The sequence below is a fragment of the Phascolarctos cinereus genome, unplaced genomic scaffold, assembly GCF_003287225.1.
Source record: "Phascolarctos cinereus isolate Bilbo 61053 unplaced genomic scaffold, phaCin_HiC Scaffold_4;HRSCAF=312, whole genome shotgun sequence".
Taxonomy (NCBI): domain Eukaryota; kingdom Metazoa; phylum Chordata; class Mammalia; order Diprotodontia; family Phascolarctidae; genus Phascolarctos; species Phascolarctos cinereus.
Window position 1 is genome coordinate 174,626,817 of NW_027555847.1, and position 18,547 is coordinate 174,645,363.

The window sequence follows — 18,547 nt, forward strand, 5'->3', positions numbered from 1 at the left end:
TACCATTGGTAGTGAATCGCTCTAAACAAACCACACAAGTTGGCTTTTGGAAATACACTGACAATGCATGTGCATTGAAAATTCTAGGCTCATGGCTCACAATTCGAGAGAGAGAAATGCATATCCATATGCCACTAGTGAATACATTGCTGCTCTGTTTACCTTTTATGAAGGTGACAAACAGAATTATACCATGCGCCAATTACATGATGAAACGTTATAAACCAATTTTGGAACTGAAAAGAAAAACAGGATGCCGCAATTTTGTATCTTGAATTTTGGATAGCCACTCTGCTTTCTTCAAAGAAAGCTTACCGGACTAGAATTATATCTGGGCTAGAATTATACCCTAAATATTGCTAGCCTAGGGAAATTATTTTTGGGGGGGTTCAAGCTGTGTTTCTGGTCACTGTCCCCTAACAGGGAAAGAGTGTTCCAAGCTATATCCAAAGGTTTGACTCCCTTTCTACCAAATGTCAGTTATACCATCATCAGATGGTAAATAACAAATAAACCCATTTATCCAAGCCAATAAGCAATATAAATCAGAGAAGTTAGACCTTGGTTTAAAACACAATTCTGTCCTTTCCTCTATAATCTATGATACTGAACGAAAATTCACAGGGTCTTTCAAAGTGAGTCTCGAAAACAAATATTTCTGTGCCCATGATCTTCTAAGGTTTCTTCTAGTTCTAATTCCGATGATATGAGAATAGTGGTAGTCAACCAAAAAAAGGAGGAAGTTGGGAGAAGGGACAATTTTTTTTTTTGTTTGGGGGCTATATTTCAATTCTGGATGTGCTGGCTAGATGGCGGCATCTCAGCAAATAGGGATGGGTTTGGGTTAGCATTAGGACCAGACATACATTTTAATAGGGTGAATTTGAAGAGACGTAAGTTGAGGGGTAGGCCTTCCACCTTACACATCATCTTTACCATAATCATAGCATTTATATAGTACCTTTAAGGTTCTCAAAGCACTTTACAAGTCTCGTTTTATCTTCACAACAACCCTAGGAGACAGAGGTTACTACTACGCCCACGTTGCAGATGAAGAAACAGGCTGAGAGGCCAAGTGACCTGCCCGGAGTACAGCTAGAAGTGCCTAAGGCTGAATTTGAACTCGTCTTCCTAACTATATCCTGCTCCATGCCTCATTACCTAGCTGCCCCTATACATATACACAGTAGCATTTTAAAAACCGATTAGATTGAATTGTAAGCCTTTTGGCTTTGGGGTGGGAGGAGGAACGCTGCCTTAAGTAAAGGGGGCGGGAGCTCTGATTGCAGGTGCCTTGGGTAGATGATCCAGGTGCGAGTTAGGGGTGGGAGAGGCGCGGCAAATCACGAGGCACCTGGGCTGGCGGCCCTTGGCCACGCCCCCTCGCTCTTTCCCTCGTCCCTCTCTTCCCGACTACCTCGGGTGGGTGGATCCAACTCGGGCTAGGGGCGAATACGAGAGGGGGAGGGGCATAGAGGAAAGACTTGGCGAATCAGGAGGGACATGGGCGGCCCTTGGCCACGCCCCCTCTGCCTCTTCTTTCCCACCCCAACTACATTTCCCGGCGACCTGCGGGGCAATGAGCGGCCATCCGTCCGGGTGCGGCGCGCGGAGGGGGCGAAGCCAGAGCCGGAGCCTGGCGTCCCTCCCCCCACTCCTACCCCAGGGCGGGGCGGGGCCTGCGGGGGAGCACCTCCCACCACCTCCGCCTCCCCGGCGGCCGCCACCACCGCGATGCCGCTCTTCATCGAGGGGCGGCGAGTCCAGCTGCCGCAGTCCGTCAAGAAATAGTGAGGGCCCACCCGCCCCTGGAGGTGAGCGGGGACGGGGCCCAGGAGGCCGGGGCCGGGAGCCGGGACGCGACGCAGCGCCACGCTACGAGCCAGGGAAGCCCGGCCGCCTGCCTGCTCGGGCCGCCGCCCTCGGTCCGGCTGGACGAGGCTGCGGGCGAGGGTTGCGGGGCATCTCTCCGGCTTCCGGGGCCGCCCGAAGTCTCAATGTCCCGAGACCGAGGCTCCCCCTGCGCCCGTAGCGATGGGAGCGTCCAGAGCATGGCCCCGCCCCCGGTCCCCCGCTGTGACTGATTGGTTCATTTCATTAAATTATAAGTGTGGGGCTGCTGGGCGGGTGAAGGGCGTTGAGAGGGGCTCCTTGGCTTAGTGATGGTGAGAGTAATCATGCGTACATTTAAAGGTTTTACAAAACGCTTTACTGACATTATCTCATGGTTTTTAAAGCAACTTTGGAAGGTAGGTGCTATTAGTGCCCATTTTACAGATGAGGAAACTGAGGCATAAAGAGGTTACACTTAACCTCTTGCCCAGGATAATACAACTTATAAGTGTCTGAAGCAGGATATGAACTCTTCCTGAATCCCACGTTCAGTCCTTAATGTACTGCCTCACTCAGTCTCCTCTATCATTGTTATTACTATTTTTGTTGTTGTTTGCCCTTCGTTTTTCTAAGAGGACGGATGACATCACAGAGTGATGACTTGCCGTGCATTCAATTATTATTTTTATTATTGTTATAGCTTACATTTACTTAGCGGTTTAAGTTTTGTAAAATGCCTTACAAATGTTATTTCACTGGATCCTCCCTGACAACTCTGAGGGCTGGGTGCTGTTATCACTCCCATTTTGCAGATGAGGGACTAAGGCTGAGAGGCCAAATGAGTTGCCAGAAGCCTATAGTTTATCAGCGTCTAAGGCAGTATTAGAACCTTGGTCTCACTGATTCCAGAGTCCGATGCTTATTTATCACAAAGATTATTGCTTTGATTTTAAAAAACAAACAGTTGTAGGCAAAGTGCCAGGTGTGGAATTAGGAACACCTCAGTCAAAATACAGCCTCAGATAACTTACTAGCTGTGGCTCTGGGCAAGTCATTTAACCTCTGTTTACCTCATTTTCCTCATCTGTAAAATGGGGATAATAATAGCACCTACCTCCCAAGTTTGTTTTGAGGATCAAATGAGATAATTGTAAAATGATTAGCACAGTGCCTACATTTAGTAAGTGCTATATAAATGACAGCTGTTTTATTAGCTGTTAATTCCCAAGCCACCAGGAAATGTCCAAATTAAGGAGAATGGTGGTGTAGGTATTCTAGATAACTGGCATCTCTGAAGAATAAGAGATTATTACAGTGTGTTTAGCTTCACGGTGGCAAGGCCTTTGAGCATCTTGCAATGTTAAAGGTAGGAGAGACCTTAGAAAACATCAGATCCATACTTATTATTTTACTGGTGAGGGACCTGAAGTCCAGGAGAAGATGACTTGCCCAAGGTCACTTAGTCAGGTGGCAGATTTGAAAGGTGGAATTTGAAACCAGTTACTCTGACTCTAACAGCCCTTACCATTCCACCATACTGCCTCCTATTCTTGAATGGTTATTATTGGGCACAATATTCCAGCTCAGATCTGGTTTAGAATCTGGTTACTGGAGCAGCTAGTGGTGCAGTGGACGGAGCATCGGCCCTGGAGTCAGGAGGACCTGAGTTCAAATCCATCCTCAGACATGTAACAATCACTAGCTGTGTGACTCTGGGCAAGTCACTTAACCCTAATTGCCTCACCAAAAAAACCAAACAACTCTTGTGCAGAATATGGTTATTGATGAGGCTAGTAGGCGAAATAAGGGGGATAGATTTTAAGTACTTGAGGAATCTATTAAAGGGGACCAGGTATTGCAGGTGGGGTGTGGTAGTCAAGGAAGCCTTCTCTATGCCTCAGTTTCCACATCTGTAAAGTAAGGTTAATAGTACTTCAGTACCTACCTCATGTGGTCATTGTAAGCTTTTTGTAAACCCTAAGTGCTATGTACAAATGTGAGCTCTTTATAAAGGAGGGGAGATTTGAGCTGGGCTTTGCAAGATGGTTAGGTGAGGAGAACGTTCTAGTTAGGAGAAAAAGGTGGGAAAGCGTAAGGTGTGTCTAGGTGGCAGTAAAACCAACGTTTGGTTTCAGGAGAGAATTTTCTTTATTGGAGTGGGGGGAGTTGGAGTTGGGGGGGCCAAAGCAAGGCTGAAAAGAGAGTTTAGGACCAGGCTTTTTACAGAGCTTTGAAATTCCAGGATGAGTTTAAATTTTTTCTTCTAGACAATGGGGAGCTATTGCCTAGAAGATAAAATCTAAACTCACTGAGGAGAGATGTGACCACAAAAAGACAATTAACATGGCAGTAAAATGTGGAATGGATTTCAGTGAATGGGAAGTGGAGGCAGGGAAACTGATTAGAAAGATAACTGCTGTGATCTAGGTATAAGGTGGTAAAAAGGCCTTGAAGTTGGGGGGGGGGGGGATGGGGAAGCCAAAACCCACAGGACAGATTTAAGAGACATGAAGGAATATTTGACTAAAAGAAGAATTGACCCAAGTTGGTGACTGATTCAGTACAGAGCTGGGAAGAGGAATGAGAGTTTTAAGGTTAGGTACGTGGTAAAAAGAAAAATGGTAGAAAAAAATGACAGAATAGGGAAATAAGGAGAAACTGTTTTGGGGATGGAGGAAATAAATGTGTGTATGTATATACACACACATATATGTGTGTACATATATATACAAACATGTTGGGTATCCATTAGAATTCAAAGAATTGTATTAATATTGTTTAAGAAAGTGAGAAAGTACAGTCTACTCATTTCAAATGTAAAATGTTCTGGTTTCTTTACAGTACAGGTCTGCATGTTTTAAAAGATGGATAAATAATGATATGTAATTTTTCCACTACTGGTATATTTGAAGGTTTGATATTCTATTTTAGCTATGTTGCTTTAACTTTTTTTCTTTCTTTTATTTTTTCTTTTGGGAATCAATGAAAGGTATGTTAAGAGCAGGTGATTACTATTTTGCAGTTTGGGACAGAGGTGATAGTGCAATACAAATTTTGCATATGTGAATTTTGGTTGTTATTGTAACATTAACTGTGCCTTCTCTCTTTCCTTACCACTACCCCCAGCCGGAGTAGTGCAGTAGAGTCATAAAAACCAAGTTCTTCAGTTTGTATTTAGAAGAGCACAGTTGCTTTGGAGATTAAAAAGATTTTTAGTAAATTTTAGTGACCAGAACGAATGAGGGAAAATATAATCTAGTGATAGCTTAGAAAAACAGGCAGCAACAGAAATATCTCAGTGACTTCTTTGAAAAGCTACGCTCTTTTGCTGATGTAGTTTTCTTGGAAATTGACTTTAGAGTCAATTTATTTTCTAAATTGAGGGTTTAGAGAATTTTAATTATTACTTGGATTATAATTAGTGGAAGCTTATTATAAGATAAAAATACTGTAGAGTTAATCAAAGTGATCTTTATATTGATTACATTTCCTTATATTTTATTAAGTCTTTATATAAAATCATCAAGGAAGACAACCAAGGCAAAGAATGTATAAGTCTTAGATAAAGAAGTATTCTAAATGCTATTTTATTGTGTCCTTATTTGAAATCTTGTTTTTGCTGTGATAAGTATGATAAATGGAAAAGAAAAATTTGAAAACTTTTGCTTCTAATAATATTGCTTAAATTTGTCACTTTTGATAGGGGAGTAATTGATTTGGTTTCAATCTATAATTTCATGGGAATAATGAAGTTTTAAATATTATGGTATATTTTGCTAATATTAACAGAACCTCTTAAATATACCACTCTAACCCACTTAAAAATACACCAAAAATATACCCTTTCCACCTAATCCCCAGCCTTGTAATCTGATTTCTTTGTAATAATTCCATTCAAAGACCGTTTAAGAAGTACGTACAGTATTCAGAGCACTATTTTGGGTGCTGGAGGAAATGCAAAGTTTGAATAAGGTATCATCCTTCTCCTTATGGAAATTAGTTAAGGAAGCTCCTCATAGAGCTTTTGAAATTACAAGGTCATATGAAAAGATTTATATTCTGATAAAAGAACAATAGCACTGGCTTTTTACCATAAATTTCTTTCATTAAGAAACATTTAGTTTTATTTAAATGAGCTAATTTTTTTCATTGTTCTTATAACCAGGTAGCTATACGACCTTTTAATTCCAGGTATTTCTCCAAACATTTATCAATTTACTGCAGACATGTTTGAGCCTATTCCCATTTAGAGTAAGTACACTGTGGCTCTCATCAGCTCTCACCATTTAGCCCTCTCTAATTTACATAACTCTTATTTTTCAATTAAACAGGAAAGAGCCAAACTTCTCAGAGGTCAGTCTGTTCAGCTTGTGGGACCCAAGGGCCTTCTCTATGTACAGCAAAGAGAGCTTGCAGTGACCTCCCCAAAGGATGGTAGGTTAGGAAGCAGTGAATTAGACAATGAAGTAAAATGCTGCTGGATATTTTATTTTATTTCTCGTCTAAACAGGCTCCATCTCCATTCTGGGTTCTGATGATGCAACTACTTGCCACATTGTGGTCCTGAGACACACAGGTATGAAAGAGATAAAGGAAACAGTTACTTATGTGCTAGGCTTTGGGGGCTGGGAGGGGAGGGGTGACGACAATACTATTTCTAAGTTGACTTTCTTCATTTCCTGCTCAGAACTTGACCTTGGTTATACATTTCCTTTTTTCTAATCCAAATATTGTTTTAAGAACCAGATTCTCACCATTGTCAGAGTGGAGTTTGCCTGGCAACATGCTTTTTTTTTTTAATTAAGGTTTTTGTGTGTCTTTTGGCAACATAATAAAAAATGAGATGTGAATGAACACAGCTAGCTAGGCTTGTTACTTCTTGCTTTCTTACCTCATGTACTTGTGTTAGTTCAATTATTTCTTCTCAAAAATACCATTATTAGTTCTTCCTTGTTTTTTCAGGTAATGGGGCTACTTGCATGACACATTGTGATGGATCAGACACCAAAACTGAAGTCCCTCTGATCATGAATTCCTTAAAGTCCTTATCTAACCCGACCCAGAATGGAAGGTAAGCTCCTCTAGAATACTTTTTGTACATTTTTTAAAATAATTTTTTTAATAATTTATTTTTAGTTTTCACCATTCACTTCCATAAGATTTTGAGTTTTAAATTTTCTTCCACTCCCTCTCCTCCCCCTCTCCCCAAGATGGCATGTAATCTGATACAGGCTCTACTTATACATTCATATTAAGCATATTTTCACATTACTCATGCTGTAAAGAAGAATTAGAACCAATGGGCGGAACCACGAGAAGGAGGAAGTAAAACAACAAAAGAAAAGGAAACCAAATAGTCTGCTTCCATCTGCATCCAGACTCCATGGTTCTTTCTCTGGATGTGGATAGCATTTTCCATCATGAGTCTTGGAGTTGTCTTAGATTCTTGCATTGCTGAGAAGAGCTAAATCTATCAAAGTCAGTCATCACACAATGTGGCTGTTGCTGTGTACAGTGTTCTCCTCGTTCTGCTCATTTCACTCAGCATCAGTTCATATAAGTCTTTCCAGGTTTTTCTGAAGTCCTCCAGCTCATCATTTCTTACATTCATATACCATAACTTGTTCAGCCAGTCCCCAGTTGGTGGGCATCCCCTCAATTTCCAGTTCTTTGCCACCACACCAAGAGCTGCTGTAGATATTTTTGTATATGTGGGTCTTTTTTCCCCCATTTTTATGATGTCTTTGGGATTCAGACCTAGAAGTGGTATTTCTGGGTCAAAGGGTATGCACAATTTTATAGCCCTTTGGGCATAGTTCCAAATTGTTCTCCAGAATGGCTAGATCAGTTCACAACTCCACCAACAATGCATTAGTGTACCATTAGTGTATGTATTAGTGTTATCAATTGGAGAATGACTTATATTCTTATAAATTTGACTCAGTTCTCTATATATTTTAGAAATGAGACCTTTATCAGAGACACTGGCTGTAAAAATTGTTTCCCAGCTTTCTGCTTCCCTTCTAATCTTGGTCACATTGGCTTTGTGTAGGCAAAAACTTTTCAATTTAATGTAATCAAAGTCATCCATTTTGCATTTCATAATGTGCTGTATCTCTTGTTTAGTCACAAATTCTTCCATTCTCTATAGATCTGATAGGTAAACTATTCCTTGCTCTTCTAGTTTGCTGATAGTATCAGTCTTTATGTCTAAATCAGGTACCCATTTTGACTTTCTCTTGGAATAGTGTGTAGGATGTTGGTCTATGCCTATTTTCTGCCATACTATTTTCCAGTTTTCCCAGCAGTTTTGTTAAATAGTGAGTTCTAATCCCAGAAGTTGGAGTCTTTGGATTTATCAAATGGTAGATTACTATATTCATTGACTGTTGTGTCTTGCATACCTCACCTATTCCATTGATCCACCACTCTGTTTCTTAGCCAGTACCAAGTAGTTTTGATGATTGCTGCTTTATAATACAATTTAAGACCTGGTACAGCTAGGCCACCTTCCCTTGCATTTCTTTTCATTTGTTCCCTTGATATTCTGGACCTTTTCTTCTTCCAGATGAGTTTTGTTTTTGTTTTTTCTAGCTCTAGAAAATAATTTTTTGGTAGTTTGATTGGTATGGCACTGAATAAGTAAATTAATTTAGGTAGAATTTTTGTACATTTTAAAGGATGGTTGGGACCCTGGTGACTTTAGAGAAAATTATCTCCTTGGTAAAGAGCATGTACCTACATAATAAATAGTCAACCCATCAAAGGGTCATAGGATCCTTGACTTAAAACTGAAAAAGGACGTTCAAGGTCAGCTAGTCCAACCCCTCATTTTACAAATAAGGAATCTGAAGCACAGAAAAGTTAAATGACTTTCCTAAAGTCCCACAAGGTAGCATGTGGAAGAGCTGTGATTTGAAGCCAGGTACCATGTTGCTTCTCAAAGACTTGTGTCAAAATAATATACGACTGATAGAAAAATACCTATGTAGGACAGTTTGACTTTGTAACTGCTATTTTAAAACTAGCCATAGTTCAGTTTTTACAGAAGAGTCCCAGAAACGATGCTTCTTTAGATTATTGGTATTCCAGTATAGTCTGATGTAGCCAGTTGAGTTGTTTCTCTAGATTATGTTCAAATTACATTTTGCCAGAATCCTAATTAACAGGTTATGTAGCTTTGATTTCCTTGTGAGATTTTAATTTTTTATTCTGCTACTCAGTCACTGACATAAATTAGCCATTATGATATTCTTCACTGAAGATATCCCTTATGATTAACTGAAATATTTTTAAAAATTGATTAGAACATAGGGATTGTTTCACTTTTTTTTTTGTCTTTTTAATCACTCAGCACAGTCCCTGGCACATAGTAGGCTCTATATGTATTGACTGCAAAGGAAAGAGTCACAATTATGATATCCATTGCAATTATTCAACAGTAAGTACCAGAGCAGCTAGGTGGCTTAGTGAATAGAGCACTGGCCCTGGAGTTAGGAGGTCCCGAGTTCAAGTGTGGCATCAAAGACACACACTAGCTGTATGACCATGGGCAAGTCAGTTAACCCCCATTGCTTCCTCCCCCACCTGAAAAAAAAAGAAAAGAAAAACATTATGTGATCATAGAGTGCTAGTTCTTTGATAGAACTTATAAAAGATAACTTTGTGCCCAAGATCTTAAATCTCAAATGATCTGATACCAAAGTGTTTAAAAAACATGTCGGGATATTCTACTGCTTTAGATGGAAAATATGGTGTTACATAATTTTTAATTTTGTAGTGCTGTAATTCTGTAGGCTGATAATTGTTTTGATTTAAACCCAAATATTAATTTAATATTTAATATTTAAAATATTCAGGGAACAGAGTGTGCAAAATGGGTTTTGGATGGCATTGCAAAACTGCCAACTTATGGGTGTATTTTAACTGTTCTTTATTATTATTCCATTTTTGTTAGGTTAGAAGTACATCTAGTTGGAGGTTTCAATGACGATAGGCAATTGTCACAAAAACTTACAAATCAGCTTCTTAGTAAGTGCATTTGCTTGCTTGCTTGCTTTTTTCCCTTGGGCAGGGGTGGAGATGGGGAAGCATGTTTTTTCTTACTTTCTGTCCCAGAGCTCTTCATTTTGTGTGGGAGGGGATGTCCAAACATTTCACCAAGAAATGGTCCCTGAGTTGATATTGTCAAGTTGCCAAGTTAAAGTGGTAATGTGCCTTACCATTTGACTATGAACAGGATGGAAAGAGATTTCTGAGAGAAAATTTTGAAAGTGTTTTCTAAAACATTATGTTCTTTGAAAGGATTAAAACAGAATCACCTTCTAGACCTCAAAATGAAATGCCAACTTAAAGTACAACTGATGGCTAAACGATTAAATAGAAGAAATAATAATTTATCTTTAGCCAGATGACCCAGTGGCTAGTATGCTGAGCCTGGATCAGGGAGACAAGTTTAAATCCAGCCTCAGACACTTAGTAGCTATGTGACCCCCAGTTTCCTCAATGCTAAAATGGGAATAAGAACAGCACCTACCTTCCAGGTGGTTGTGAGGATCAAATGAGATAATATTTGTGCAGCACTTAGCACAGTGCCTGGCACATGGTAGATGCTTAATAAATCCATCCTTCTTCCTTCCCTCTCTTCCTCCTCTCACTTTCTCCTTCTGTCCCTCCTTTCTCCATATGAAAGGAAAAGAATTAAGTTTCAAGTACCCTGCTTTACCCATTATCTTCTACTAGTGGGAGTGCCTTACCATCTAGCACTAAGGGTTCTAGCTATGTCTCCAATTCCTGTGGGGTTTCAAGCACTGAATAATCGCTACATATTTGTTGTGGGGAACGGGATGCTGCTTCTCTGGTGGTAACAGCTTGCTTGGCCAATGATCTCAGGTAGACAGCAGGATAATTCGTATGGCTTGTCCCAGCCATCCTGCTCTTGTGCTCAGTGCATGCACTGCCAGTCTTAGTCATTTTCATTTCTTTCACAATTTTAATTGTAGATGAATTTGACAGACAGGAAGATGATATTCACTTAATGACTTTCTGTGTCACAGGTAAGTACACATGCTTCCCACTACAAAGCAACAGTGCCTAGCAAGTGTCCAGCGTTTAGTAGGCTTTCAGTAAATGTTGACCATGATGGTGTCAATAGAGACCCAGTTTTTTACTGTTTCCCATGTCAGAATTAGCCCTGCCTGCTGCTGTATACTGTGCAGCTGGTTTTTACAGCAGCCATAATAGTATTCCTAAAACCCAGATCTAACTATATCACCCCCCACTCACAAATCTTCAGACTCCCTGTTGCCTCTAAAACAAAAAACAAAATTTTCAGTCTGACATTTAGTATTCACAGTCTGACCCCCTTTTCAGTCTTATATATCTTATTTCCCTGTCATCAGTCCCCATTCCAGTATAACTGGCCTGCTAGCTATTCCTTGCACTTGACAGCACATTTCTGTGCTTTCCCTCATGTCTGGAATGTACTTTTCTCTCTTCTGCTTTGTAGAATCCCTAGGTTTTTTTCAGAGCACAGTTCAGATACCACCTTCTACATGCCACTTTCCTAAGGTCCCAGTAATCAGCATTCTTTCTCTTGAAATCATTTTGTGTGGAATTTTTTTTCTTACCTGTGTACATGTTTTCTCTACCAAGTAGAGAGTAAGCTCATGAGTACAGAAACATCGTTATTTTTGTCTTTGTATCCCAGCACCTTGGATAATGCTAAAAGTCATCATTTATTCTGATATGGCTCAAACCTCCCAGAGATTTAGCAGGGATACATGAAAGCTTAAATACTATTTATGTTCTTCTGGTTTTCACCTTTGAAAGATGGGGTGCCTTTCTTGTTCTTTTTTATGGGAGAAAACTACAATTTTTCTTTGTCTCACCCTTGCACAATGTTATATTTTTCAAAGTTGCTGTAATTACTTTTGTTGCTGCTTTTTTTTTCCAAATAGAATTAAATGATCAAGAAGAAAATGGAAATCACTTTCCAGTAGTTTGTGGGATTGGTAAGTACTAGTAGCAACTAAGAAAAGAGATGCAGAAGTACTTTATAAATTGTCTGAATGTAGAGTGTTATTATTGTCTTTTCAAGACAGAGATCAGGGTTAAGAGTAGGAGTCTAAGAGTGAAATCTGGTCCAGCAAATAGTTACCACTGAACCTTGTCTCTGCTGCCTGCTGTATTATTTTATGTTATAAACCATAACGTTCTGTGATCAGGGATATGGATTACAGCTTTCTGGGGCACTAGTTGGCTTTGCTTTAATCCAGGGTGACAGACAGACTGACCTACACACCTTAATTCAGCCATTATCCAACAGCAATGGTCACAAGAACAATTATTCCATACTACAAAGTTAGTCACCACCAGACTTGGAAAAAAAATACTCAAAAGTGAATGTTCAGTGAATGTTTTATTAACATTTTTTTAAGGGACAGAATATAATTGAGTGAATTTCAATCTAATTGTGGAAATTTATGCTAAACATTTGCTAGTTCAGGTCAGAGAATTCCATGGGGGTTGGGGAACATGCCCTTCACTGATGCATATCCCTATTCTTCTCCTGTGTGATCCTTGTCTGTGTCCTTCCATCCATCTTCCATAATTGGTTTCCCCAAGAAAACAGAGGTCTTGCTCTTGTATCTTTAAAATCTTGAGGGTGGGGCAACTAGGTGGTGTAGTGGATAAAGCACTGCCCTGGAGTCGAGGACCTGAGTTCAAATCCAGCCTCAGACACTTTACACTTGCTAGCTGTGTGACCCTGGGCGAGTTACTTGACCCTGTTGCCTAGCCACAAATCTTGAGGGTACCAACATAGCATTTACATGTTCAAATCTTGTATTCTTGCTTCATGACCAGTCCACCTTGTTTTCCTGTCATGCGTGTTGTTAATGATGTTCTAAAATCACACCTTACATGCAAATTTATCATTGATTACAGGTTATAGCCTACTTAAACCTGCCATCTGTCATTCATTTGCCTTTTGAGTTACTTCTAATTTTTTTTTTTTTTGAGATCATGGTGTTTCATGATTCTCAAATAACATTGCTGGGAGAACATCATTAATCAGGACAAACACTTAAAAATGCTTGCATAAAGATTCAAAGCTCTGGAGGCATCTTTTACTTTTCCCTTATCCCCCATGTCCATGATTTTATCTCCACATGCCTCACAACTCATACCACCAGTACCTCAGTCCAGGTTCTTTCATCTCTTGCCAAGACTGTCATAATAGCTGCCTGACTTGTCTCCCTGCCTCCACTCTCTTCTTTTTCCAATCCATCCATCATATGGTCACCAATATAATCTTTCCAGTGTGCAGCTTCAATCATGTCACTTTCTGGGTCCCCGTTGTTTCTGGGATATAATGTGTGCTCCTCCTCGTGGCATTGAAGGCCCTTCACAGCATGCTTTTGGCCTTTCTGGCTTTGTCCCACGTTCTCCTCCCCCCTCCCCCCTCCTATCCCCTGGTGTTCCAACACATTAAACTACTGTTTCCCGAGTTCTGCCCAAGATCATAGATCTAGAGGTAGAAGATATCTCAGAGGGAAGCTAGACCAATACTTTCATTAAAAAAAAAATTTATATTGGCCTGTTTTAAATTCTCCCCATATCCCTTTTCCTCCTCCCTCCCAGAGAACAACCCCTTATAATGCTTTTTTTTTAAGAGAAAAAATTTTTTTTAAATGGGGTAGCAAGGTGGTTCAATGGATACAGCACCGGCCCTAGAGTCAGGAAGACCTGAGTTCAAATCCAGCCTCAGACACATAACACTCACTAGCTGTGTGACCTTAGGCAAGTCACTTAACCCCAACTGCCTCACTCAAAAAAAAAAAACAAGCAAAACTGAGCAACACATCAAAAAAAACAAACAAAAAACCTGACAGTCTGACATGACATGCAGTAGTCCGTACCTATGAACCCTGACTCTGCAAAGGAGCAGATGTCAGTAGAGGGAGCAGAGAAGTAGAGAGAGAAAGGAAGTGTCTTCTCCCGTTTCTTCTGGGGAGCCAAGTATGTTCTTTGTCATTTTGGAACATCCAGTTTTGATTGTCTTGTGCCAATGTCTTCATTTATGGTGAGGAAATTGAGGCCCTTGGAGGTTAGTTAAGTGATTTGTCTAAGGTCGCACGGGTGATAAGTATCAGAGGGGAGATTTCAAGAGCTAGTGCTCTTTCCTCACTTATTGTTGTGTGACCCTAGACTCGGTCTCTGTTTGCCTCAGTTTCCTCAACTGTAAAATGAGAATACTAATATTACCTACCTTGAAAAGTTCTGAGGATGAAATGAGATAGTATTTGTGAAGTGCTTCATACAGTAGGCACTGTAGAAATACTTATTCCCTTACTTTTCCCCCTCTTGCCTCTTCAGTACCACCACGTGTTACACCCTGCCTCCATATATTTGTGAAGGCCACTCCTTACTGTTTCCTTTATCTTTGCCTTTCCAATAAGGAAACTTCATCTTCTTCAAGGCTGAACTCAGGTACCACCTCTTCAGAGAAGTTCTTGTCAGTTCTTTCTAGCCTTGTAAAAGCATTCTCTCTCTTCACATTTTCCTAGAGCACTTCAAACACCTTTGTCTCATCACACCCTGCCTTTTGTCATACTTGTCCGTGGGCATGTTCTCCAGAAGAGTGTGAGATCAGGGGACTCTTGTTTTTATATCTCCAGAGACTGACCAGGTTTTACCTGAATTAGGAGGGATATCCCATAGTGTCTGTCCTTCAGTCTGCATATCTGGGATAGCTCAAACAGAGCTGGGCCAAGAGCTAAACAGAAAGAGGAGAGAGGGTCCTGGCTTCTCTTAATGCCCTCAAGCTTCCCATGGGAAAAGAAACAAAAAGCTCATTTTAAAAATGCTCACATTTGACCAGCATTGTTGTATCACATGAGATGTGTAATACAACAATCTCCCAGGAATTAAGGCTGATTGTAAACAAGACAATGAGAGGTGTATGGTGGATATGAGTGGGCTATAACCTAACCAGTGAGGAATTTGAAAGAACAGAAATGAAGGATGTCACTGGGGAGATGTATGAGAAGCTGGCAACATGGGGAGAGTGGGAGAGGCCAGGCAGCGAGCCAGAATGCTCAGCTGTCACTCTCCTAATGCAGAAGTGGAGGAGGGGCACTGGCAGGTGGCATTGGCCCCCTGAACAGTTATGGGAGGATATAGGCACAGGATGGACAGGCTTGGAAGGCTTGTGATCTTGCATTGTCAGAAGAAACTCCCAGATCAATGAGGTCACAAATCCCATTTGAGTACCAGAACAGTGCCTTATTCATAGTAAATTGCTTAATAATCATTGTTGAATGGAATTGGAGGATAGCCTTCTCCCTATATTTCATTGGAAAACTACAGGCGCTTATGATTATTTTGCTGTGCTCATACTTTCCCATGAGGTAGACTGTAAATTCATTGCTTTATTTTCCAAATACTGGCTTTTCTTTGTGGATATAGATCTCAAAACACGAAGATGTCCCTTTTTATTCAATTGCCTTTTAATTGCAAAATATCTTCTTGCTGTCACAGCTATCAACATTAAAACCGCAGAGATTTTCAGGGCCTCATTTCCAGAGAGAGGTCCAGAGGAAGAGCTGCGCTCTGCTCGCTCTTTAACTGGAGGACCAGTGAGTGAAAAAAGTGATTTTTTTTCTTTTTGTGTTAAGGGTTTAAATTTTTAAAATGCATCTTAGTTTCATGGTGTTACATTGAAGCCTCGGGACTCCAAGATTTATCAAACCACAGGTATTTCAAGATATTCGTAACCTTGGAAATGAGAAAATGCTGACATGTGTTTACTAGCCTTGTGAAGTTGTGAATTGGTTATCAGGACATGGAAGAAAGTAGATGCCGAGGTGCAGCAAACCAAACACTTTCACATAATAAGAGCTTCTCCCTTTCTGATCCCCAAAGGATAAAACAGGCTGGTGTAAACCTACGTTGCAGTTTATATAATGTACAAAACTCACAGGGCTCCCCACATGAGGTTTTCCCTTCTCTCCAAGCAAGACTTTTTTCTTACTTCCTGAATCCTTGAGGGGAGCCTTGTATTGAGCCAGAGGGGGACAAAAGCAGCTTTTTTTCCCTTTTATATCTAAGGACTTCTTATCTCCCAGAGAAAAAAACTGGTGTGCAGTTACTAACTGCCCTTAAAATACATAATAATTGCTAGGAGGGAGGGGTCAGACAGGGTTACATATTTAAATAGAATCAGGACTTATCCTTCAGGACTGTGTCTATGGAATCAATCAGACAACTAAGAAGTAGCATTTACTGCATGCAGATTAGAACAGGACTGAGCCTTAGGTTTCTGGGCTTGGTCTTCCTGTAGGCCAGTTTTGCTTGATTCTGTGATCAGTGACCAACAAAGATCTCTACCCTACCTTTGTATCTTGAAGGGTTATCCATGAGGTTGAAACTTTGCATCAATAGTAAATCCTAAAATGTTTATTATATAGTTCAGGGTTTTGGGAGGTTTTGTTCTTAATTTTTTTATCCTGAACTTTATATATAAACACCAAATAAAAAAAGAACATTTCTACATACAAAGTAGAACAGAAAAAGGATTGTACACGAAACTAATTGTGTTCAGCTGCTTTTCTTTTTATGTATATATAATAAATAAATTCAACATGTAACTTTCAAAGCTGTCATACTTGTCTGATTCCTTCTGTTCTCTTCATTTTAAAACTGCCTCAATACTCTTCTTTTTCTCTCCATTTTTGGGAGGGGCAAATCCTATCCCTATGCTCCCTTCTTTCATTTCCTCCTCTCCCCCTCACCCCCACTGAAAACTCAGGCACTTTTGGGGAATAATAATATTGCTGCTACTGAATCAAATGTAGTATAAATCAATTCAAAATCAACCATTTGCCAGTAGACCTTTCAGAGTTGGTGGAAGTTAATAACCTTTCAACTTCCTTTCCCAGATCCATGCCCAGATTTTGTCCTTTTCTGATCAACCACTGTTAATATAATTAAGCAGAGCTTTGTTGTAGACACAATTAAGAATGTTGTCACTTTCTAAGTCTTATCTTTAGAGCCTTCTTTTCCCTTCACCTCCCTCACCCCCCAATTCAACAAGCATCTTTGTGTTTACACCATGTCTTGCACTGTGGTCATTACTGGGAATTCAAAGACACAAATGGAAAATACTCACTGCCCTCAAGCAGTTGACTTTTTAACAGAAATCTTATATCCAATTCTAGGAGTAGTGGGTAGAAATTATAAAGAAAACAAACCTGGGATTGATAGAGACAAATTTCATAATAATTAAAGCTATGCAAAAGTAGAACTAGGCCGGGTAGTAAATGGTTTTCCTTTCATTAAAGGTTTTCAGTTAAATGCTACTTGACTATTTTAGGGTATATTTTAGTAAGAATTCTATTTCTTATATAAATTGTACTAGATGGCTTCTTGAAGTCCCAACCAAATATTAGAATTCTGTGATTTCCCATGAGTAGTGTGTTCCTTAAAAGATGAAATTTTATGCTTCTCTCTTAAAATTTTTATTAGATGATTAATATTTATGATGCAAAGACAGAACAACTTCATATTGGACCTTATTTCTGGAGGCCCTTTCCTCGTGTGGACTTTTGGCTTCAACAAGATGATAAACAGCTATTAGAGGTGAGATATGATACAGTAGGGGGAACCCTGAAATTGGTGACAGCTGGACCTTAACCTTGGTTTTTCGTCTGGCCAGTTGTGTAGTCTTAATCAATTGTCTCCCCTTTTTTGCACTTGTTTCCTTGTCTGTAAAATGAGGGAATTAGATTAGGTGATCTCCAAGTCCCTTTCCACTCCTGAAATTCTTATCCAACTACCTTTTCCATAAGAATTATAATTTTTTAGGTGGGCCTTGAACAGACCCCATTCAGTTTCCCTCTTTAGTAACAAATGGATGTTTGGTACCAGAAGTGAAATCTTCTTTCAGGAACAATTGTGTAAGAAGATTGTGTACAGGCTGTTCACTGTGTCTTGTCACTTACTGACCCTTACTTCAGTTTCCCTATCTGTATCATAAAAATTTGGTCTATTAATGTTTGGAGGAAACTTGCATGTTTTAATTCATATTACTGTCAAAATAAGGAAATATAGCAAGGCTTATCTTTCCTCTCACAATATCTTATTTTTCAGAATCTTTCCACTTCGCCTCTTGCCGAGCCACCCCACTTTGTCCCGCATATCAGATCTACATTGATGTTTTTAAAAAAATACCCATTTCCAGGTAACTCATTATTTCCTGGAAATAGGGCTCTACTCTACAAAAAAAATGAAGGAGGATTATGGGAAAAGATTTCTTCACCAGGAAGCTAAATGTAGGCATTACCAACTAAACAAAAAAGCCTTATATAAGTGTAACCCTGGCAAAGGCAACTGGCTCTGAGTGGAGAGAACATGAATTTTGAAACCTGTCGACGTGAAGTCTGATGATTCATTCCTCAGTGTCTTTTAAGTCCTTTTCAAAATAAAATCTTATTTTGGCAGAGGTATTTGTTCATATTATTGCTTTATGGAAAAAAAAAACAAAACAGTAAATGTCCAGTTTTTTAGAAAGCTAAAAAAGCAACCAATTTTCTCTCTCCAGGCCTACGTTTGTGTCTTCTCTTCTTTTTTGATCTAGAGTAACTATTGGTCAGAATTTTTTATTCTTCTTCCACAGTGGACAAGATAAAGATAACTGAAACTGGCGAAACAC

The 18,547-nt window shown here is 39.7% G+C and overlaps 1 protein-coding gene across 1 annotated transcript; it reads left to right on the plus strand.

Annotated features, from left to right (window-relative positions):
- The first annotated feature begins 1,667 nt into the window (after positions 1–1,667).
- Positions 1,668–18,337, plus strand: NTAN1 (N-terminal asparagine amidase). Its single transcript, XM_021001764.2, is given in 11 exon segments — positions 1,668–1,780; positions 1,783–1,814; positions 6,165–6,267; positions 6,344–6,409; positions 6,796–6,904; positions 9,791–9,864; positions 10,836–10,889; positions 11,793–11,846; positions 15,376–15,473; positions 17,362–17,475; positions 17,986–18,337. Coding segments are annotated over 11 exon segments (930 nt in total). The 5' UTR covers positions 1,668–1,734; the 3' UTR covers positions 18,166–18,337.
- Positions 18,338–18,547: the final 210 nt, after the last annotated feature.